The 20718-nt window shown below is 52.2% G+C and overlaps 1 protein-coding gene across 6 annotated transcripts in view; it reads left to right on the top strand.

Moving 5' to 3' along the window:
- Positions 1–20654, top strand: part of l1cama (L1 cell adhesion molecule, paralog a) — a 66566-nt gene extending 45912 nt beyond the window's left edge. For 5 of the 6 annotated variants that reach the window (XM_069183374.1, XM_069183398.1, XM_069183384.1 and 2 more), the window contains 18 exons: positions 1647–1758; positions 1951–2108; positions 3417–3576; positions 4008–4132; positions 4370–4471; positions 5945–6142; positions 6594–6664; positions 7502–7727; positions 8357–8472; positions 9862–10120; positions 10621–10743; positions 12168–12344; positions 12441–12554; positions 13356–13505; positions 14279–14410; positions 14758–14830; positions 15287–15298; positions 16733–20654. In XM_069183374.1, the coding sequence (XP_069039475.1) occupies positions 1647–1758; positions 1951–2108; positions 3417–3576; positions 4008–4132; positions 4370–4471; positions 5945–6142; positions 6594–6664; positions 7502–7727; positions 8357–8472; positions 9862–10120; positions 10621–10743; positions 12168–12344; positions 12441–12554; positions 13356–13505; positions 14279–14410; positions 14758–14830; positions 15287–15298; positions 16733–16973 (2549 nt within the window). In that variant the 3' untranslated portion in view covers positions 16974–20654. The remainder of the gene's footprint in view (positions 1–1646; positions 1759–1950; positions 2109–3416; positions 3577–4007; positions 4133–4369; positions 4472–5944; positions 6143–6593; positions 6665–7501; positions 7728–8356; positions 8473–9861; positions 10121–10620; positions 10744–12167; positions 12345–12440; positions 12555–13355; positions 13506–14278; positions 14411–14757; positions 14831–15286; positions 15299–16732) is intronic. The other variant, XM_069183393.1, reaches the window with a different exon arrangement.
- The last annotated feature ends 64 nt before the right edge of the window (positions 20655–20718 follow it).

Below are 20718 nucleotides of genomic sequence, written 5' to 3' on the forward strand. Positions count from 1 at the left end.
AGAGATCTGGTGTGTTAGTGATGCTCTGTGTGAGGAAGAGGGATCTGGTGTGTTAGTGATGCTCTGTGTGAGGAGGAGGGATCTGGTGTGTTAGTGATGCTCTGTGTGAGGAGGAGGGATCTGGTGTGTTAGTGATGCTCTGTGTGAGGAGGAGGGATCTGGTGTGTTAGTGATGCTCTGTGTGAGGAGGAGGGATCTGGTGTGTTAGTGATGCTCTGTGTGAGGAGGAGGGATCTGGTGTGTTAGTGATGCTCTGTGTGAGGAGGAGGGATCTGGTGTGTTAGTGATGCTCTGTGTGAGGAGGAGGGATCTGGTGTGTTAGTGATGCTCTGTGTGAGGAGGAGGGATCTGGTGTGTTAGTGATGCTCTGTGTGAGGAGGAGGGATCTGGTGTGTTAGTGATGCTCTGTGTGAGGAGGAGGGATCTGGTGTGTTAGTGATGCTCTGTGTGAGGAGGAGGGATCTGGTGTGTTAGTGATGCTCTGTGTGAGGAGGAGGGATCTGGTGTGTTAGTGATGCTCTGTGTGAGGAGGGATCTGGTGTGTTAGTGATGCTCTGTGTGAGGAGGAGGGATCTGGTGTGTTAGTGATGCTCTGTGTGAGGAGGAGGGATCTGGTGTGTTAGTGATGCTCTGTGTGAGGAGGAGGGATCTGGTGTGTTAGTGATGCTCTGTGTGAGGAGGAGGGATCTGGTGTGTTAGTGATGCTCTGTGTGAGGAGGAGGGATCTGGTGTGTTAGTGATGCTCTGTGTGAGGAGGAGGGATCTGGTGTGTTAGTGATGCTCTGTGTGAGGAGGAGAGATCTGGTGTGTTAGTGATGCTCTGTGTGAGGAAGAGGGATCAGGTGTGTTAGTGATGCTCTGTGTGAGGAGGAGGGATCTGGTGTGTTAGTGATGCTCTGTGTGAGGAGGAGGGATCTGGTGTGTTAATGATGCTCTGTGTGAGGAGGAGGGATCTGGTGTGTTAGTGATGCTCTGTGTGAGGAGGAGGGATCTGGTGTGTTAGTGATGCTCTGTGTGAGGAGGAGGGATCTGGTGTGTTAGTGATGCTCTGTGTGAGGAGGAGGGATCTGGTGTGTTAGTGATGCTCTGTGTGAGGAGGAGGGATCTGGTGTGTTAGTGATGCTCTGTGTGAGGAGGAGGGATCTGGTGTGTTAGTGATGCTCTGTGTGAGGAGGAGGGATCTGGTGTGTTAGTGATGCTCTGTGTGAGGAGGAGGGATCTGGTGTGTTAGTGATGCTCTGTGTGAGGAGGAGGGATCTGGTGTGTTAGTGATGCTCTGTGTGAGGAGGAGGGATCTGGTGTGTTAGTGATGCTCTGTGTGAGGAGGAGGGATCTGGTGTGTTAGTGATGCTCTGTGTGAGGAGGAGGGATCTGGTGTGTTAGTGATGCTCTGTGTGAGGAGGAGGGATCTGGTGTGTTAGTGATGCTCTGTGTGAGGAGGAGGGATCTGGTGTGTTAGTGATGCTCTGTGTGAGGAGGAGGGATCTGGTGTGTTAGTGATGTCCTTTGTCAGTTATTGGATGATTGAGTTGATGGTTGGCTGGTGAGGGAATTGGTGGTTTTATTTTAATGTATTTTTGTCATTAGTTTTTAGAAAGTGGGAGTAAGACCCACACACTTGTTCCCACTATTTTCTGCCTCTCCAGACCTGCCACCCCAGATCCTGACAGAGAGCGGCCAGGTGTACCAGCTGACGGAGGGGCAGAACGCCTACCTGCCCTGCCACGCCTTCGGCTCCCCGAGCCCCCGGCTCATCTGGTGAGGAGGCGGGGCACAGAGACGGGGGCTATAGTGCAAACATTGTTTGATAAAATTGTTGATAAAACATTTTTCTGTCCAATTACTTCCATTTTACACATCATGTTTAGTGTATTTCGTAGCGTGTCACCGTGTCAGTGTGTTGAAGTGTGTCTGATGGTGTACTACAGTGTGAGCTGTTTTGTGTTTCAGGGAACATGGGGGAGAGTCTGTTCTCTCGAACCCGCGCATGTCCCAGTTCGCCAATGGGACACTGAATATCTCGGATGTCGTGCGGGGAGACAGTGGAGCGTACATCTGCAGGGTGGAGAACTTCAACATCAGCATCAATGCCACACTGGACGTGTTCAGTAAGATGACCTGGTGCAACTGTACACTGCTGTACACACACTGCTATACACAGAGCTGTACAGCAGTGTGTGTGTTAACCCCTCTGTCTCAGTGCAGTGTGTGTGTACAGCAGTGTGTGTATTAACCCCTCTGTCTCAGTGCAGTGTGTGTGTACAGCAGTGTGTGTATTAACCCCTCTGTCTCAGTGCAGTGTGTGTGTACAGCAGTGTGTGTATTAACCCCTCTGTCTCAGTGCAGTGTGTGTGTACAGCAGTGTGTGTATTAACCCCTCTGTCTCAGTGCAGTGTGTGTGTACAGCAGTGTGTGTATTAACCCCTCTGTCTCAGTGCAGTGTGTGTATTAACCCCTCTGTCTCAGTGCAGTGTGTGTGTACAGCAGTGTGTGTATTAACCACTCTGTCTCAGTGTAGTGTGTGTGTGTGTACAGCAGTGTGTGTATTAACCCCTCTGTCTCAGTGCAGTGTGTGTATTAACCCCTCTGTCTCAGTGCAGTGTGTGTGTACAGCAGTGTGTGTATTAACCCCTCTGTCTCAGTGCAGTGTGTGTGTACAGCAGTGTGTGTATTAACCCCTCTGTCTCAGTGCAGTGTGTGTGTGTACAGCAGTGTGTGTATTAACCCCTCTGTCTCAGTGCAGTGTGTGTGTACAGCAGTGTGTGTATTAACCCCTCTGTCTCAGTGCAGTGTGAGTATTAACCCCTCTGTCTCAGTGCAGTGTGTGTACAGCAGTGTGTGTATTAACCCCTCTGTCTCAGTGTAGTGTGTGTGTGTACAGCAGTGTGTGTGTTAACCCCTCTGTCTCAGTGCAGTGTGTGTGTACAGCAGTGTGTGTATTAGCCCCTCTGTCTCAGTGCAGTGTGTGTATTAACCCCTCTGTCTCAGTGCAGTGTGTGTGTACAGCAGTGTGTGTATTAACCCCTCTGTCTCAGTGCAGTGTGTGTGTGTACAGCAGTGTGTGTATTAACCCCTCTGTCTCAGTGCAGTGTGTGTGTACAGCAGTGTGTGTATTAACCCCTCTGTCTCAGTGCAGCGTGAGTATTAACCCCTCTGTCTCAGTGCAGTGTGTGTGTACAGCAGTGTGTGTATTAACCCCTCTGTCTCAGTGTAGTGTGTGTGTGTACAGCAGTGTGTGTGTTAACCCCTCTGTCTCAGTGCAGTGTGTGTGTACAGCAGTGTGTGTATTAGCCCCTCTGTCTCAGTGCAGTGTGTGTATTAACCCCTCTGTCTCAGTGCAGTGTGTGTGTGTATTAACCCCTCTGTCTCAGTGCAGTGTGTGTATTAACCCCTCTCCTTGCTCCTCTCTCTCCCAGACAGAACAGAGTTTGAAGAGGTCCCCGCTCCTCTGTTGCTGCAGCCTGGAGAAAAAGCGACGTTTCACTGTGTCGCCCGAGGCGACCTCTTGTTTGAACCTCTGCAGATCGTGTGGCGCAAGAACGGCAGGAAGATCTTCAGCTCCGACGACAGCGACAAGTGAGGAGATCTGGTTGACCGACAGGGAGGGGAGAGGGCTGGTGACCCCGCTGACCGACAGGGAGGAGAGAGGGCTGACCGACAGGGAGGAGAGGGCTGGTGATCCCGCTGACCGACAGGGAGGAGAGAGGACTGACCGACAGGGAGGAGAGGGCTGGTGATCCCGCTGACCGACAGGGAGGAGAGAGGGCTGACCGACAGGGAGGAGAGGGCTGGTGACCCCGCTGACCGACAGGGAGGGGAGAGGGCTGACCGACAGGGAGGAGAGAGGGCTGGTGACCTCGCTGACCGACAGGGAGGAGAGAGGACTGACCGACAGGGAGGAGAGAGGGCTGCGGTAGTGCCGTGTGTGTTGTGCTGGGTGATGCATGTGTTGGGTGGGCAGTGCTCTGTGGTGTGGGCTGGGCTGTAACAGTGTGTTGTGTGTCCAGGTACACCTTTACAAAAAGGTCCCTGATAGTGACGGACGTGGAGCTGGCTGACATAGGTCTGTACACCTGTGTTGCCATGGGGAAGCTGGACACCATTGAGGCCAGTGCAATGCTGACCGTTGTGGGTAAGATATCGCTGACTCTCCGACTGGAGTGTTTGAACGTGTTTATTCATGTTCTGTTTCTTTCATTACTAATTGGATTTTAGAAAAGAGGTTTAATCTCAGCAGATCTCAGGGAGGGTGCTGTGAGAGGGAAGGAGAGGGGCTTTTGTCTTGTTTATTTATTGTGGTTTATTCTTGATGTTTTGATCAATTGAAAACTATGAACATGTGAAAAAAGTCTCTCTCTCTCTCTGACAGACTACCCAGATCCCCCCTTTGCTCTACAGTTGTCAGACCCGCAAAGCCTGAGTGTGAGGCTGAGCTGGACACCTGGAGACAACCACAACAGCCCCATGCAGGGTGAGGCTCGCCTGGAGACACACACACACACCTGAGTAACACCTGGACATACACACATGAGCAACACCTGAAGATTCACACACCTAGAAACACACACACCTGGACATACACACACCTACAGATATACAGTACACACCTGATTGACACCTGGACAAACATACACCTGGAGATACACAGGGAGGAGAGACACCCCAGCAACACCTGGAGATACACATATCTAGAGATACAGTACACACACCTGAGCAACACCTATAGATACACACACCTGAGCGATGCCTGAATATACACACACCTGGACATACAGTACACACACCTGGAGATACACACATCTGTATGACACCTAGACATACACACTCAGAGGTACACAACCTGAGCATATCTGGACATACACAAACCTGGAAATACACACATCTGGAGATACACACACAGTGTATCACACAGTCAGCTGGATTTACACACACCTGAGTGACATTATGTAAAACACCTGGTTATATACTCACCTGAGTGACACTGTACAACACACACCTGGATATATACACTCCTGAGTGACACTCTACAACACACACCTGGATATATACACTCCTGAGTGACACTGTACAACAAACACCTGGATATATACACTCCTGAGTGACACTGTACAACACACACCTGGATATATACACTCCTGAGTGACACTGTACAACACACACCTGGATATATACACTCCTGAATGACTCTGTACAACACACACCTGGATATATACACACCTGAGTGACACTGTACAACACACACCTGGATATATACACTCCTGAATGACACTGTAACACACACACCTGGATATATACACACCTGAGTGACACTGTACAACACACACCTGGATATATACACTCCTGAATGACACTGTACAACACACACCTGGATATATACACACCTGAGTGACACTGTACAACACACACCTGGATATATACACTCCTGAATGACACTGTACAACACACACCTGGATATATACACACCTGAGTGACACTGTACAACACACACCTGGATATATACACTCCTGAGTGACACTGTACAACACACACCTGGATATATACACTCCTGAATGACACTGTACAACACACACCTGGATATATACACACCTGAGTGACACTGTACAACACACACCTGGATATATACACTCCTGAATGACACTGTACAACACACACCTGGATATATACACACCTGAGTGACACTGTACAACACACACCTGGATATATACACACCTGAGTGACACTGTACAACGCACACCTGGATATATACACACCTGAGTGACACTGTACAACGCACACCTGGATATATACACTCCTGAGTGACACTGTACAACGCACACCTGGATATATACACTCCTGAGTGACACTGTACAACGCACACCTGGATATATACACAGCTGATTATAATGACACAGCGCCTCGGTGTCCCAGCACTGATGTCCCTCTCCTCTTCCTCCCGGTCTCTCAGAGTTCGTGGTGGAGTATGAGGAAGAGCGGACGGGTCAGGGCGTTTGGCACGAATTGACGAGAGTGCCCGGGGACTCGACCAGTGCCTTCCTTGACCTGTGGCCCTTCTGCACGAGCCGCTTCCGGGTCATCGCCATAAACAAGCTGGGCAAGGGCAAGCCCAGCGAGCCCTCGGACAGCTACACCACGCCCCATGCTGGTGAGCGCTGGGATGTGCGCTCTCACAGAAGAGCATTCTGTCCTAACCGGCTCTTTTTGGGGAATGCCTGATGAAACCAATTCGACAGCTTTTTCATTTAGACAAAAGGAAATAATTGAGTTTTAAACAGATGTACGGGAAAGGTCAAAATCTCATCTGGCCTACGTCTGAAATGGAATGTTTTCTATTTGAATTGCTAGTCCCCCCAGTGAAACTCAGTATTTGAATCTCGGGTTACCCCAGTAAAACTCCATATTCAAGCCACGAGTTACCCAATAAAGCTTTCTACTCAAATGACAAGTTACCCTAATAAACCTCTCCCATCAAATCGCGAGTTATATGATGTGCTTTGTGCAGATTTTATTAAAAACGAACAGGCCACAGTGTGTCTGCTCTGAGGTAGTCAATGCCAATGTGCTGGAGAGCTAACTGCCCCTGTCTGTGTCACCAGCCCCTGACCGCAACCCCAGAGACGTCACGGGTGAAGGCACGTCCGCTGACAACATGGTGATAAGATGGAAGGTACAGCCCACCCCCCCACACACACCCCCACACACACCCCCTCTTTCTCTCAATTCAATTCCAATTCAATTCAATTCAAGGTGCTTTATTAGCATGACCGATGGGTACAATCAGTGTTGCCAAAGCAAATAAACAAAACAAAAAATAAAAGTAAAATAAAACCTACAGACATATTACAGACATTTACAACAAAGACATATCATAAAATATTTACATATACTGTAGACAGATGGAGCATTATTGGGAGACAGACTCACTGTTCCTCAGGCTGTGACAAGAGCTCACATACTGGGCTGCCAATTCAGCTGAGTTCCCTGCTTCCTGAACTTGAACTATATAGATGTATTTATATATTGCAATAGTTCAGGTGGGCAGCTGCGTCAGCAGGCGTAGGCTGCAAAGGAACAGGTAAAGGGTTATTCCAGGCTGATAAGAGAAGAAGGAAAACACAACGTTTCGGCCTTGGAGCCTTTTTCAGGTGTGAGCTGAAGTATGAGGTGATGTCTTTCTTCTCTTATCAGCCTGTAATAAACCTATTACTTGTTCCTTTGCAGCCTACGCCTGCTGACGCAGCTGCCCACCTGAACTATGCAATATATAAATGCATATATATATAGTTCAAGTTTTTTTCAGCCTGGAATAAACCTATTGCTTGGTCCTTTACATATTGCAATGTTAGTGCGCACTGTTGTGCAGTGAGGGTCTATTAGACGGCCATCTGATCTATAAATGTGCAGTGTGTACAAACGCCCATTCCCTCTCACTCTGAGCAGATTGCAGTGCTCTGTGTGTGTTAAGCTCCTCTCACAGTGTACATGTGTGTTACCCCTCCTGCAGGACATGCCTGCGACAGAGCACGGAGCCCCTGGCTTTCAGTACAAGGTGATGTGGAGGCAGGCCTCAGGGGAGGAGCCCAAGTGGCACGAGAACTTCACAGAGTCGCCCCACTACGTGGTCACCAACACGCCCACCTTCACAGCCTATGAGATCAAAGTGCAGGCGGTCAATGACCTGGGCGAGGGCCCGCCTGCCTCTCCAGTGATCGGCTTCTCCGGAGAGGACAGTGAGTCAGCCTGCCCACAGGGGGTGCCCTCACCAGGGCACTCGGAGTGTGTGTCCCTGTGTCTGTCCCCACTGTGTGTCCCTGTGTCTGACCCCAGTGTGTGCAGAGTGTGTGTCCGTGTGTCTGTCCCCACTGTGTGTCCCTGTGTCTGACCCCAGTGTGTGCAGAGTGTGGTTCGTGTGTCTGTCCCCACTGTGTGTCCCTGTGTCTGACCCAAGTGTGTGTCCGTGTGTCTGACCCCAGTGTGTGCAGAGTGTGTGTCCGTATGTCTGTCCCCACTGTGTGTCCCTGTGTCTGACCCCAGTGTGTGCAGAGTGTGTGTCCCTGTGTCTGTCCCCACTGTGTGTCGCTGTGTCTGACCCCAGTGTGTGTCCCTGTGTCTGTCCCCACTGTGTGTCACTGTGTCTGACCCCAGTGTGTGCAGAGTGTGTGTCCGTGTGTCTGTCCCCACTGTGTGTCCCTGTGTCTGTCCCCACTGTGTGTCCCTGTGTCTGACCCCAGTGTGTGCAGAGTGTGTGTCCCTGTGTCTGACCCCAGTGTGTGCAGAGTGTGTGTCCCTGTGTCTGACCCCAGTGTGTGCAGAGTGTGTGTCCCTGTGTCTGACCCCAGATCTGTCCGTCTGTCTCCAGCTCCGGTGGAGGCCCCGATGAACGTGGGCGTGGAGGTAATGGACAGCACTACGATCAAGGTTGCGTGGTCCCAGGTGCCTGGAGAGAGTGTGAAGGGACACCTACTGGGGTACAAGGTATGGGGAGACCAGGAAGACTGTATTACACTGCACAGACATCAACACAGCCCACTGCATGTTGCCTGAACCACTCTTCCTCTCCATTCTCGTCCTTTTCCCACGCTCCCTCCTCCATCTTCACTCCTCTCCCTCTCTCTCCTCACTATCCTGCTCTCACATCTCTCTTCTGTCTCTTGCTTAAACTCCAACTCTCCCCTGTCCCCTGCTCTCTCGCAAATTTCAATTCTCTTCTCTTATCCCTCTGACTCCCCTCAATCCTCTCCTCATCCCACCTCCTCTCTCTCTCAACTCTCCCGTCCCTCTCACCCCCTCAATCCTCTCCTGTCCTCTCCCAACTCTCCCATCCCTCTCACTCCCCTCAATCCTCTCCTGTCCTCTCCCAACTCTCCCATCCCTCTCACCCCCCTCAATCCTCTCCTGTCCTCTCCCAACTCTCCCATCCTCTCACCCCCCTCAATCCTCTCCTGTCCTCTCCTCTCTCTCCCAACTCTCCCATCCCTCTCACCCCCCTCAATCCTCTCCTGTCCTCTCCTGTCCTCTCCCATCCCTCTCACTCCCCTCAATCCTCTCCTGTCCTCTCCCAACTCTCCCATCCCTCTCACCCCCCTCAATCCTCTCCTGTCCTCTCCCAACTCTCCCGTCCCTCTCACCCCCCTCAATCCTCTCCTGTCCTCTCCCAACTCTCCCGTCCCTCTCACCCCCCTCAATCCTCTCCTCTCTCTCCCAACTCTCCCGTCCCTCTCACCCCCCTCAATCCTCTCCTGTCCTCTCCCAACTCTCCCGTCCCTCTCACCCCCCTCAATCCTCTCCTGTCCTCTCCCAATTCTCCCGTCCCTCTCACTCCCCTCAATCCTCTCCTGTCCTCTCCTCTCACTCTCAACTCTCCCGTCCCTCTCACTCCCCTCAATCCTCTCCTGTCCTCTCCCAACTCTCCCGTCCCTCTCAACCCCCTCAATCCTCTCCTGTCCTCTCCCAATTCTCCCGTCCCTCTCACCCCCCTCAATCCTCTCCTCTCCTCTCCTCTCTCTCCCAACTCTCCCATCCCTCTCACCCCCCTCAATCCTCTCCTCTCTCTCCCAACTCTCCCGTCCCTCTCACCCCCCTCAATCCTCTCCTGTCCTCTCCCAACTCTCCCGTCCCTCTCACCCCCCTCAATCCTCTCCTGTCCTCTCCCAATTCTCCCATCCCTCTCACTCCCCTCAATCCTCTCCTGTCCTCTCCTCTCTCTCCCAACTCTCCCGTCCCTCTCACTCCCCTCAATCCTCTCCTGTCCTCTCCCAACTCTCCCGTCCCTCTCACTCCCCTCAATCCTCTCCTGTCCTCTCCCAACTCTCCCGTCCCTCTCACCCCCCTAAATCCTCTCCTGTCCTCTCCTCTCTCTCCCAGATCTACCTGAAGAGGCTGGGAGGGGTGGAGGCCGGCTCGCGTCAGAAGCGTTTCTCCAGCAAGCGCGGGGCGGGTCACAAGGCTCCGCACGGGCCGGGGGGGCCCGACTTCAAGGTGGTGACGGTCAGCGGGGCGAAGGGCTTCCAGGTGGTGAGCGGCCTGCGGCCCTACAGCCGCTACACCGTCAACATGACCGTCTTCAACAAGATAGGAGAGGGGCCGCCTAGCGAGCCCTTTGCCTTCAGCACTCCAGAGGGAGGTGAGAGGGAGGGAGGGGTACTGTCCGACATCTTTATATTCCATTTGAGAATGTAGGGGGGTGGCGGATGAGAAGGGTGGGTGCGGTAGTCCAACATGTGCTATCTTCCATGACTGTAAAGTAGTAGCAGACCAGGCTTCTCTTCAGCCTGCTGTGCGTGAGAATGAAGGCAGATGTAAGTCACCTCTGGAGGGCCCGAGCAGGGGTGCAATTGTCCTTTGGTGCATGGGTGAAGGCCATAGCACACCTGGCTAATGTGTCATTTCATACAGCCGCACGGGTTTACAGACAGTGGTTGGGAGGTAAGAAGATACCCAACAGGAAGATGAGTTCAGGACTGAACCCCTTGCAGAAATGGGTCGGTTTATGTGTCTTTGCGGATGTGGCTGAAACCACAAGCACAGGCAGCTGTAATGATCTCTTCTGGGGGCGAATCGGCCTGCTGTCGGGAGCTTTCTCTGGTTGGGCTGGTTGTTCATTGTGCTGTCCGTGTGTTGCAGTGCCCAGCCCGCCTGTGTCGCTTCACTTCGACAGCCCAACGGAGACGTCTCTGACCCTCCACTGGGAGCCCCCTGCCCAGCCCAACGGCATACTGACTGGGTACATACTGCAGTACCAGAAACGTGAGTGTGCTGCTCTCACTTCCTTAACCCCTTTCATCTTCCCCTCCTCCATGTCCCCCCCTCTTGATTACCCTCCCCTGTCTCCTCCCCTTCCCCTGTTTCTCCCCTCCCCTGTTACCCTCCCCCTGAGTCTCACCCTCTCCTCCTCTGAGTCTCCTCCCCCTCTCGATTACCCTCTTCCTGTCTCCTCCTCCTCATCATTACCCCCTCCTCCTCTGAGTCTCCCCCCTCTCCCTGTCTCCTCCTCCTCTGAGTCTCCTCCCTCTCCATCACCCTCTCCATGTCTCCTCCTCCTCTGAGTCTCCCCCCTCTCCCTGTCTCCTCCTCCTCTGAGTCTCCTCCCTCTCCATCACCCTCTCCATGTCTCCTCCTCCTCTGAGTCTCCCCCCTCTCCCTGTCTCCTCCTCCTCTGAGTCTCCTCCCTCTCCATCACCCTCTCCATGTCTCCTCCTCCTCTGAGTCTCCCCCCTCTCCCTGTCTCCTCCTCCTCTGAGTCTCCTCCCTCTCCATCACCCTCTCCCTGTCTCCTCCTCCTCTGAGTCTCCTCCCTCTCCATCACCCTCTCCCTGTCTCCTCCTCCTCTGAGTCTCCTCCCTCTCCATCACCCTCTCCATGTCTCCTCCTCCTCTGAGTCTCCTCCCTCTCCATCACCCTCTCCATGTCTCCTCCTCCTCTGAGTCTCCCCCCTCTCCCTGTCTCCTCCTCCTCTGAGTCTCCTCCCTCTCCATCACCCTCTCCCTGTCTCCTCCTCCTCTGAGTCTCCTCCCTCTCCATCACCCTCTCCATGTCTCCTCCTCCTCTGAGTCTCCCCCCTCTCCCTGTCTCCTCCTCCTCTGAGTCTCCTCCCTCTCCATCACCCTCTCCATGTCTCCTCCTCCTCTGAGTCTCCCCCCTCTCCCTGTCTCCTCCTCCTCTGAGTCTCCTCCCTCTCCATCACCCTCTCCCTGTCTCCTTTCTCTGAGTCTCCTCCCTCTCCATCACCCTCTCCCTGTCTCCTCCTCCTCTCCATTACCCTCTCCCTGTCTCCTCCTCCTCTGAGTCTCCTCCCTCTCCATCACCCTCTCCCTGTCTCCTCCTCCTCTGAGTCTCCTCCCTCTCCATCACCCTCTCCCTGTCTCCTCCTCCTCTGAGTCTCCTCCCTCTCCATCACCCTCTCCCTGTCTCCTCCTCCTCTGAGTCTCCTCCTCTCCATCACCCTCTCCCTGTCTCCTCCTCCTCTGAGTCTCCTCCCCCTCTGAGTCTCTCCCCCTCTCCCTCTCTCCTCCTCCGAGTCTCCTCTCCCTCTCCATAACCCTCCCGTTGCCTGTGTCTCCTCCCCCTCTTTAACACCCCTTTAGAGCCCCTGTCTCTTCCCCTCCCCTGTGTCCCCTGTCCTGTCCCTCCTGCCAGTGGTCATTAACCCTCCCCTCCTCTCTGTCTCACAGTCCTGGACAGCGAGGTTGGCGAGATGGCAGTGAGCCACTATCAGTCGCCACTCGTCAGGAACGTGACGCTGACGGGGCTGGACCGCGAGCGCACGTACCGCTTCTACCTGCGGGCGACCACGGCCACCGGGGAGGGGGAGCCCATCATCCGGGACGCCGCCACCTTGCTGGAAGGAGGTGAGGCGCAGCCGGGCGACGCTGGCCGGACCTGAGACGAGCGCCCGCGGGAATTCACCCCCCTCCCTCTCAATCCCTCTTACCTGCCGCCCTCAGGGCCTCCTGCCAATATCAGCTTCTCTGCGGGCAAGACCTTCGCCAACTTCACCTGGGTGTCGGGGGAGAGGTACCGCAACATCGGCTTCCACATCCACTTCCTGAACAAGAACGGTGAGAGGGGAGGGAGAGGGACTCCAGTTCGTGGCTGATAATTGTTTTCTTTATTAATCCCGGCACTGAAGTGACCCGGGCCCCCATCGTCGCTCAGCTGGTTCAATTTGCGGACCTGAGAGCAGGCTGAGCTTGGCGACTTGCGGGTTCGAGCCAGGGTCAAGTCACTGGCCGGCTGTGACCGGGACACCCTGCGCAGGGGCGCTCAGTCAGAGGGCTCCCTCGGTGACACACCGACCCCTGTGGCCTCCCTGCAGGCAGAGCTGTGGCTCTTATAGACCTCTCCTTCAGTCTCCTCCTATCAGAGCTGATCCTCCAATAGGGGGTGGTGCTGTGGGTGAGGGACAAGCCTTTCCACCAATCAGAACTGATCCTCCAGTGGAGGGGGCGGTGTTAACAGATGGGTAGGTGGGAGGAGTCTGACTTCCTTGTTGCCCCCTACGTAAGGTCATGAGGGTCACGTGTGAGAGCCGACACGCAGATGTAACAAAAATAACTGGGGACTTTAAACTTGGTTTAAAAATGTAAGCGGTCTGTGCATTCAGGCAAGGTGCTTCGCTAAAAGGGGAGTGGGAGGGGCGCTGAATCTTCACTGCGCTTTGGGAAAATCTTTGATTTTCAAGCCTTAATGTTTTACGGCTGTGCTCTTAAATGCAAGGCTGGGACCTGTGTTTGGGACACTTTAAACAGAGGGGTAAGCTAGCGCAAGCCCTGTGTGCTCTGTGGCGGAGCTCTGCGCGCACCTGAGCGGCGTGTGGGAGCAGCAGCCGGTGAGCACGTCCGACTGTCGTTGTTGTGCAGGTCAGGACCCGTGGAAGGTGTCGGAGAAGGTGAACTCCAGCCAGGCCTTCTACCAGCTGCAGGGGCTGCACCCTGGCTCCCAGTACCGACTGAAGTTCATCTCCCGCAACGACACCTTCTGGGAGACGGAGATCCAGACGGAGGGGCCTGGTGAGACTGCCGCGCGGGCAACGCGTCGGCCAGATCGGTGCATGAGTAAATCGTGACAGGAGAGGACCAGGCCGTGCTGTGTCACTGGCCAGCGGGACCAGGATTCCCACAGGGCAGCGCAGCAGTAGGGTCGGCCAGAGCACATGGAGCCACATGGAGGCTTGTAGGGACGTCAGCGTGGGCCCCAGTCAGCGCACGCTCGTGCCAGGGTGATCCGCGCTCCGCAATCCACCCCTCTCCCCCGCCAGCCTGGGGGCAGGAGGACCGAGGGCTGGGCGTGCCTTCCTCCAAGACACACGCCTGTCGGAGCCCTTCGCCAGTTTTCACCACCTGGGGGTAGCGCTGCGGCTCCCGCTGACGGCGCTGCAAGGCGCGAGCGCGTCACAAGGGGGCGCAGTCTCTGGACACCCTCACAGCCGTGCTCAGCCCATGCCTGATCATGGTGATGTGCCGGCGCACTCCAGACTCACTGCAGCAGTGGCCCACACTCCACAGGGGCGCTGAGAGAGCAGCCACAGTCTGCCCAGGTCAAGCACGGAGAAGAGTGGGGCCGCACTCGGCTGTCTGAGTCCCCCAGTAACTTCCTGCTGCCTCGGACCAGCCAGACCCATACTGCCAGAACACAGTGGTTCCATGCTACAACTGTATTAAAAGATGCCTAGAATGTGGTCTTCCTGTATATACAGTTTCTCCGTTCCTCTCTCTAATAGTGTTGAGACTCCATGATGTTAAGAGATTGACTCTTTCTCTCTCCTTCCCCTCCTCTCCCTCAGGGCCCCTGGAGGAACGTGGGGGCTTTGCGACTCAGGGCTGGTTCATTGGGCTCATTAGCGCCATTGTGCTGCTTCTGCTTGTTCTGCTGATCCTCTGTTTCATTAAGAGGAGCAAAGGGGGCAAGTACTCAGGTACACAGCCACATGACATTGACACAGACCTGACAGAGCCACACGGCATGATACAGACTCAAGGTACTGTCACAGCACTGATACAGCCACACGGCATGATACAGACTCAAGGTACTGTCACAGCACTGATACAGCCACACAGCATGATACAGACTCAAGGTACTGTCACAGCACTGATACAGCCACAAGTTACTGACACAGCTACATGACACTGGCACAGTACTGGCGCATAGTGACACAGCCACATGTTGACACCGACAAAGATAGATATGACACAGACACAACACTGATACCACCACACAGCACTGACTCTACAGACTCTGACCTTGTCTGTTCTCTGTCTGCAGTGAAGGACAAGGAAGAGGCCCATGTGGACTCAGAGGCTCGACCCATGAAGGATGAGACGTTTGGGGAGTACAGGTGAGACTGGCTATTACACCACTGAGCTCTGTGCTTACAGGCCTGTAGTTGGCCTAACCAGGTTCCAGCTAGCTTTGTACTGAGCGTGTGCAGGCAGTGGGGTCCTCAGGCCCCACCCATGAGCTTGGCTGAGCACTGTGATTGGCTGAGCCAGGCTCCAGCTGCATGTGTACTGAGCGTGTGCAGGCAGTAGGGTCCTCGGTTTCCACCCATGAGAGTTTTCAGCAACCACCCTAGTGAGTTTTCTGTCACAGCTGCTGCTCAGGACACAGAATGGGGCTCTAGAAGTTGATGGCTAAGGGTATTTTTTTTTAATACTGCTTTTTCTAACATCATAGCATCAGTTCATGTCTAACTGTTTTAATGCTCTTGTTTTACTAACATCGCTTTGTCTCCCTCACACCCTTGTTCACTGGCTCTTGCTCTTGTTCACAACGCTGTTCCTCTGGGTGGCAGATCCCTGGAGAGGTATGCAATGTGTTGCCTGCCTGTCACCATGTCAACTATGACTTTTACAAGGGGTGATTGTATGTGGTGTGTTAGTGCTCAGCAGTGTGCGTACTAACCCCTCTGTCTCAGTGTAGTGTGTGTGTACAGCAGTGTGTGTATTAACCCCCCTGTCTCAGTGCAGTGTGTGTATTAACCCCTCTGTCTCAGTGCAGTGTGTGTGTACAGCAGTGTGTGTATTAACCCCTCTGTCTCAGTGCAGTGTGTGTGTATTAACCCCTCTGTCTCAGTGCAGTGTGTGTGTACAGCAGTGTGTGTATTAACCCCTCTGTCTCAGTGCAGTGTGTGTGTTAACCCCTCTGTCTCAGTGCAGTGTGTGTGTACAGCAGTGTGTGTATTAACCCCTCTGTCTCAGTGCAGTGTGTGTGTTAACCCCTCTGTCTCAGTGCAGTGTGTGTATACAGCAGTGTGTGTATTAAGCCCTCTGTCTCAGTGCAGTGTGTGTGTATTAACCCCTCTGTCTCAGTGCAGTGTGTGTATTAACCCCTCTGTCTCAGTGCAGTGTGTGTGTACAGCAGTGTGTGTATTAACCCCTCTGTCTCAGTGCAGTGTGTGTGTATTAAGCCCTCTGTCTCAGTGTAGTGTGTGTATTAACCCCTCTGTCTCAGTGCAGTGTGTGTGTACAGCAGTGTGTATTAACCCCTCTGTCTCAGTGCAGTGTGTGTGTTAACCCCTCTGTCTCAGTGCAGTGTGTGTGTATTAACCCCTCTGTCTCAGTGCAGTGTGTGTGTATTAACCCCTCTGTCTCAGTGCAGTGTGTGTATTAACCCCTCTGTCTCAGTGCAGTGTGTGTGTACAGCAGTGTGTGTATTAACCCCTCTGTCTCAGTGCAGTGTGTGTGTACAGCAGTGTGTGTATTAACCCCTCTGTCTCAGTGCAGTGTGTGTATACAGCAGTGTGTGTATTAAGCCCTCTGTCTCAGTGCAGTGTGTGTGTATTAAGCCCTCTGTCTCAGTGTAGTGTATTAACCCCTCTGTCTCAGTGCAGTGTGTGTGTACAGCAGTGTGTGTATTAACCCCTCTGTCTCAGTGCAGTGTGTGTGTATTAAGCCCTCTGTCTCAGTGTAGTGTGTGTATTAACCCCTCTGTCTCAGTGCAGTGTGTGTGTACAGCAGTGTGTGTATTAACCCCTCTGTCTCAGTGCAGTGTGTGTGTATTAAGCCCTCTGTCTCAGTGCAGTGTGTGTATTAACCCCTCTGTCTCAGTGCAGTGTGTGTGTATTAACCCCTCTGTCTCAGTGCAGTGTGTGTGTATTAAGCCCTCTGTCTCAGTGCAGTGTGTGTACAGCAGTGTGTGTATTAAGCCCTCTGTCTCAGTGCAGTGTGTGTGTATTAAGCCCTCTGTCTCAGTGCAGTGTGTGTGGATTAAGCCTCCTCCTCTGCCCTCCCTCTCTCAGTGACAATGAAGAGAAGCACTCCTCCGCCAGCCAGCCCTCTCTGAACGGTGAGGTGAAGCCCCCGGGGAGTGACTACAGCCTGGCGGACTACGGCGACAGTGTCGACGCGCAGTTCAACGAGGACGGCTCCTTCATCGGCCAGTACAGCGGCCGGAGGGAAGGCCAGGGGCCTGGAGGCCATGACAGCTCGGGGGCCACGTCTCCTGTCAACCCCAACCATGTAGGGGTACCCCTGGAGTGAGGGACAGATGCCCTTGACTGAAGGACAGGCCGACAGACCGGGACGCTGACCAACGGACAGGCAGACACAGGAATTACTGTCTGATCTAACAGACACACTGACTATCTGACTATCTGAACAGCACTGGTCAGATACCCAGGTATACTGACTATCTGACCACTGCTGGACAGGTGTGCAGACACACCAACTATCTGACTGGTGCTCTACAGGCGTGCAGACACATTATCGACTATCTGACCGGTGCAGGACAGGAGCACAGACACACTGACTATCTGACCGGTGCTGGTCAGACACACAGACACATTGACTACTTGACATCTGCAGGACAGGAGCACGGACAAACGTACTATCTGACCAGTGCTGGTAAGACACACAGACATTCCAACTATCTGACCACTGCAGGACAGGAGTGCGGACACACTGACTATCTGACTGGTGCTGGTCAGACACAGACACACCGACTATCTGACTGGTGCTGGAAAAGGGATGTGGACTGATGGACACACAGGGAAATCGATATTAAAAAAACGAGGTTGAAAGATGGAGATGTAAAATATTCTAAAACGCGGACACCTTGCTACTCACACAAGCAAGACTGCAGTCTGTAGGCCAATACACAGACTGAGACTCCCGTCCAGACTGACAGACACTCAGCATCCAGACAGATCAACCTGCTGCATCTCATCAGATTAATGAAACTCCATTATTGTTTACAGATCTCACTGCTTGGGCCTTTTTCAGATGTGCTGTGTGCCTGCCCCCCTTGCCTCTAAGTTATGGTAACTCCCCAGTTTTGAGCACACAACACGAGAGGTGACAGCAAGATGAAACAGTGAGAGAGAGAGAAGTTTACCAAGAATTCCCTACTTGGGATATACACAGTGGGACAGGAGACACAGGGAGAGGGGAGATAATCGATGAGTGGTAAATACAGACAGGAGGACAGGAGACGCAGGGGGAGAGAGAGAGAGAGGTAGGTCAACAGGGCAGACGTGGAGACAGAAATGTGTTTCAAGAAATGAGAGTTGTGTACAGAATCCTGGAATAAGGCAGTGAAGCACGGTAAACTCATTTTACCACTTCAATAGGGGCAGTGAAGCACGGTAAACTCATTTTACCGCCGTAATAAGAGAGGTTAAGCATAGTAAACTGGCTTTACCGCAGTAAAGCATGGTAAATCAATGTTACCACAATAATAAGTGCAGTAAAGCATGGGAAACCGAAATGTTTACCATTGTAATAAGAGCAGTGAAATGTGGTATACCAGTTATACCACAGTACTAAGGGTAATGAATCACGGAATAGGTTTCAACAGTAGCAAGGGCAGTAAAACATGGTAAACCAGTTTTTACCAATCGTTCACAGGCGCAGCCTTGGTGCATTCCAAACCCTGGTGTATGGAGTACGTGTTATCGTTGTGTTTTTTTTCTTACTTTTGGACTCGGTCTCACTTTCCGCGCTGGCGATGCGACTGTGGAGGAGTCTTAAGGAGGGATTGTGCGTGCGTGCGTCTTGTCCGGACTGCTCTAGCTGTCTCTTCCCTCTCACTTTCTTCATCGCCAGCCTTGTTTCCTTGTTCCAGTGTCAAAATGCCTTAATTTTTTTTTTTTAAAACCGTTTCTATTTTCCTTCACGTCAACCGCTCTGTGCACTTCGACCTCGGCCCATAATCTCATATCTTTGTACTTTTGTATTTTTTTTTTTATTTGAATGGTGTATTTATAATACATATCCCGCTCACCGTATGTATCAATACATGAGAGATATATATATCTATTACCATTATTTAATCTGTTGCCAGATCCTATACTGTGTGCGTCTGAGGCTTTGTGTAGCAATGTTGCTGTGCTGAACAATTGTGTCAGTCCCAGCTATACCAGGTTCATGTTTTTGACGCCAGGGCTTTACAGAAATGGTGTCTCTGGGTGGGGGGGGAGGTTGATTGTTAAGGTTCCCAGGCTGGTCCATTGGGGTGGAGGCAGGCCTAGCGCCCCCTGGTGCTCAGAAGGGTTAGCCCCGCTGCAGAGACCGATTTATCGCAGTGCATCATGGGACTATATCATTTTTTTTCTTGTACAACCCAAGAGCTGCTCTCCAGGTACACAGGGGTGGAGCAGGCCAAAGTTGTGCCGTCTCAGTTGGGGGGGGGTCACGAGTTGTGGTTGTGGGCGTCTGCCTTCCCAGATGAGGGCCCGAGCCAGTGGGGGCAGGATTCCCAGCAGGCATTTGGCAGGGAAGAGGTGTAAAACACACACCAGCCTGTCCTTGGTTTACAGGCAGGAGCTGTATAGCTACAGCAATCACTTAGTATTCTTTCCTAAACACTAGAAAACTGTACTGTTGCAAAAAATAGGTTTGAAAGCAGGTGGGATCATGTACTTTCTTGTGCAATTTCCCCCATGTCCAAGTTCTTTACTTGTTATCCTTGTAACAGCTGGTGCCCCACCCTGCCTGCACAGTGTCAGGGTGACTGACCAGCTGTAGCGATTGTCTGATTCCAGAGATAAGACGCCCACAACCCAGCCGTGACTTTGCACCAGGGCACCTTAAGGTATAAAACTCAACCTGCCTTAAAAAGGTTCCTGTACCCACAGGTCCCACCAAAGTTGTAGTCCCTCAGCGAGGCTCAGTTCAGGAGCATTGGGGGTGCTCTCTGGGCCGCTGTCCTCAAACCTCTGGTGCTGCAGTCTCTCGGGGGTGGGGCAGCCGAACAGTCTGGGAAAACTGTGGTCAACGCCATTTCCTGCGGTATCCCAGCATGCTCAGCTTCCAGCTGCTCATGTTACTCTCGCAACAAGAGAAGGCGATCGAGGCTGTGAGCCAGCCCTGCTGGGAACTATCCCGGAAGGTGGCTTAGCAACCTGTATCCCCACTGTAACGCTAAAAAAAAATAGTGCTTTCCGATTGAACGAACATGTTAAAAAAAAAAACCCAAGGTGCAAACAGTTCACGAGAGTGGGAACAGCACAAAATAGCTTTGGGAAACTGGGAACCAAGATCGACGTGCACTTTGGAGCCCGTGTCCGAAGTACAGTATGTGCCCAGGCAGTGAGGCGCTGAGCATGGCTGGGCTTGGGGAACAGGAAGAGTTGGGGTTGAGGTTGGGGGAAGAGCTCCTTCGTGAATGTAAATATAATCCCAAGAGATTGTGGAATAATGTCATTTTTTTTTAGCTGTTTTCTGCAAATGTTGAATTTCTTTTATTTTTAAAAATATTTCTGAAGTGTTTATTTTTTTATTTGGCTCTTTTTTTTCCTTTTTCATTTTGTATGTTGTTTGTAATTTGGCTGTTTTTAGCATTTAGGAAAAAAATAGTCTCCATAGTTACTTTAGTGATAGACAACTTGCAAAAAAAAAAAGTAAAAAATATGACTCGTTAGAAACTATTACAAATGAGAGCAAAAAAGAATTTAAAAAAGAACTGATGCTACAATATTCCTGACAACTGCATTATCAGTGTATAAATATTCTTGTTTGGTATGTTATGTAATTCTCTCCCTTTCCTTTTTATATATAAATAACAAATGCAAAAAAAAAACAAAATATCAGCAAATATGAATAGGACTGATGACGAAGGCATCTGCAGCGTCTTTCTCAAGGGCGACGGAGGGCCCACTGACATTGTTCGTGCTTACTGCGTTTGCCGCGCTAACAAATGAATAAATAATGATTAAGCGACAACTGTGAGCTTCGCTGATTTCTTGTGAAAGAAGACAGGCTGTCTGTCCAAGTCTCAATGAGCCAG

This window comes from Lepisosteus oculatus, chromosome 2 (genome assembly GCF_040954835.1).
Source record: "Lepisosteus oculatus isolate fLepOcu1 chromosome 2, fLepOcu1.hap2, whole genome shotgun sequence".
Lineage (NCBI taxonomy): Eukaryota > Metazoa > Chordata > Actinopteri > Semionotiformes > Lepisosteidae > Lepisosteus > Lepisosteus oculatus.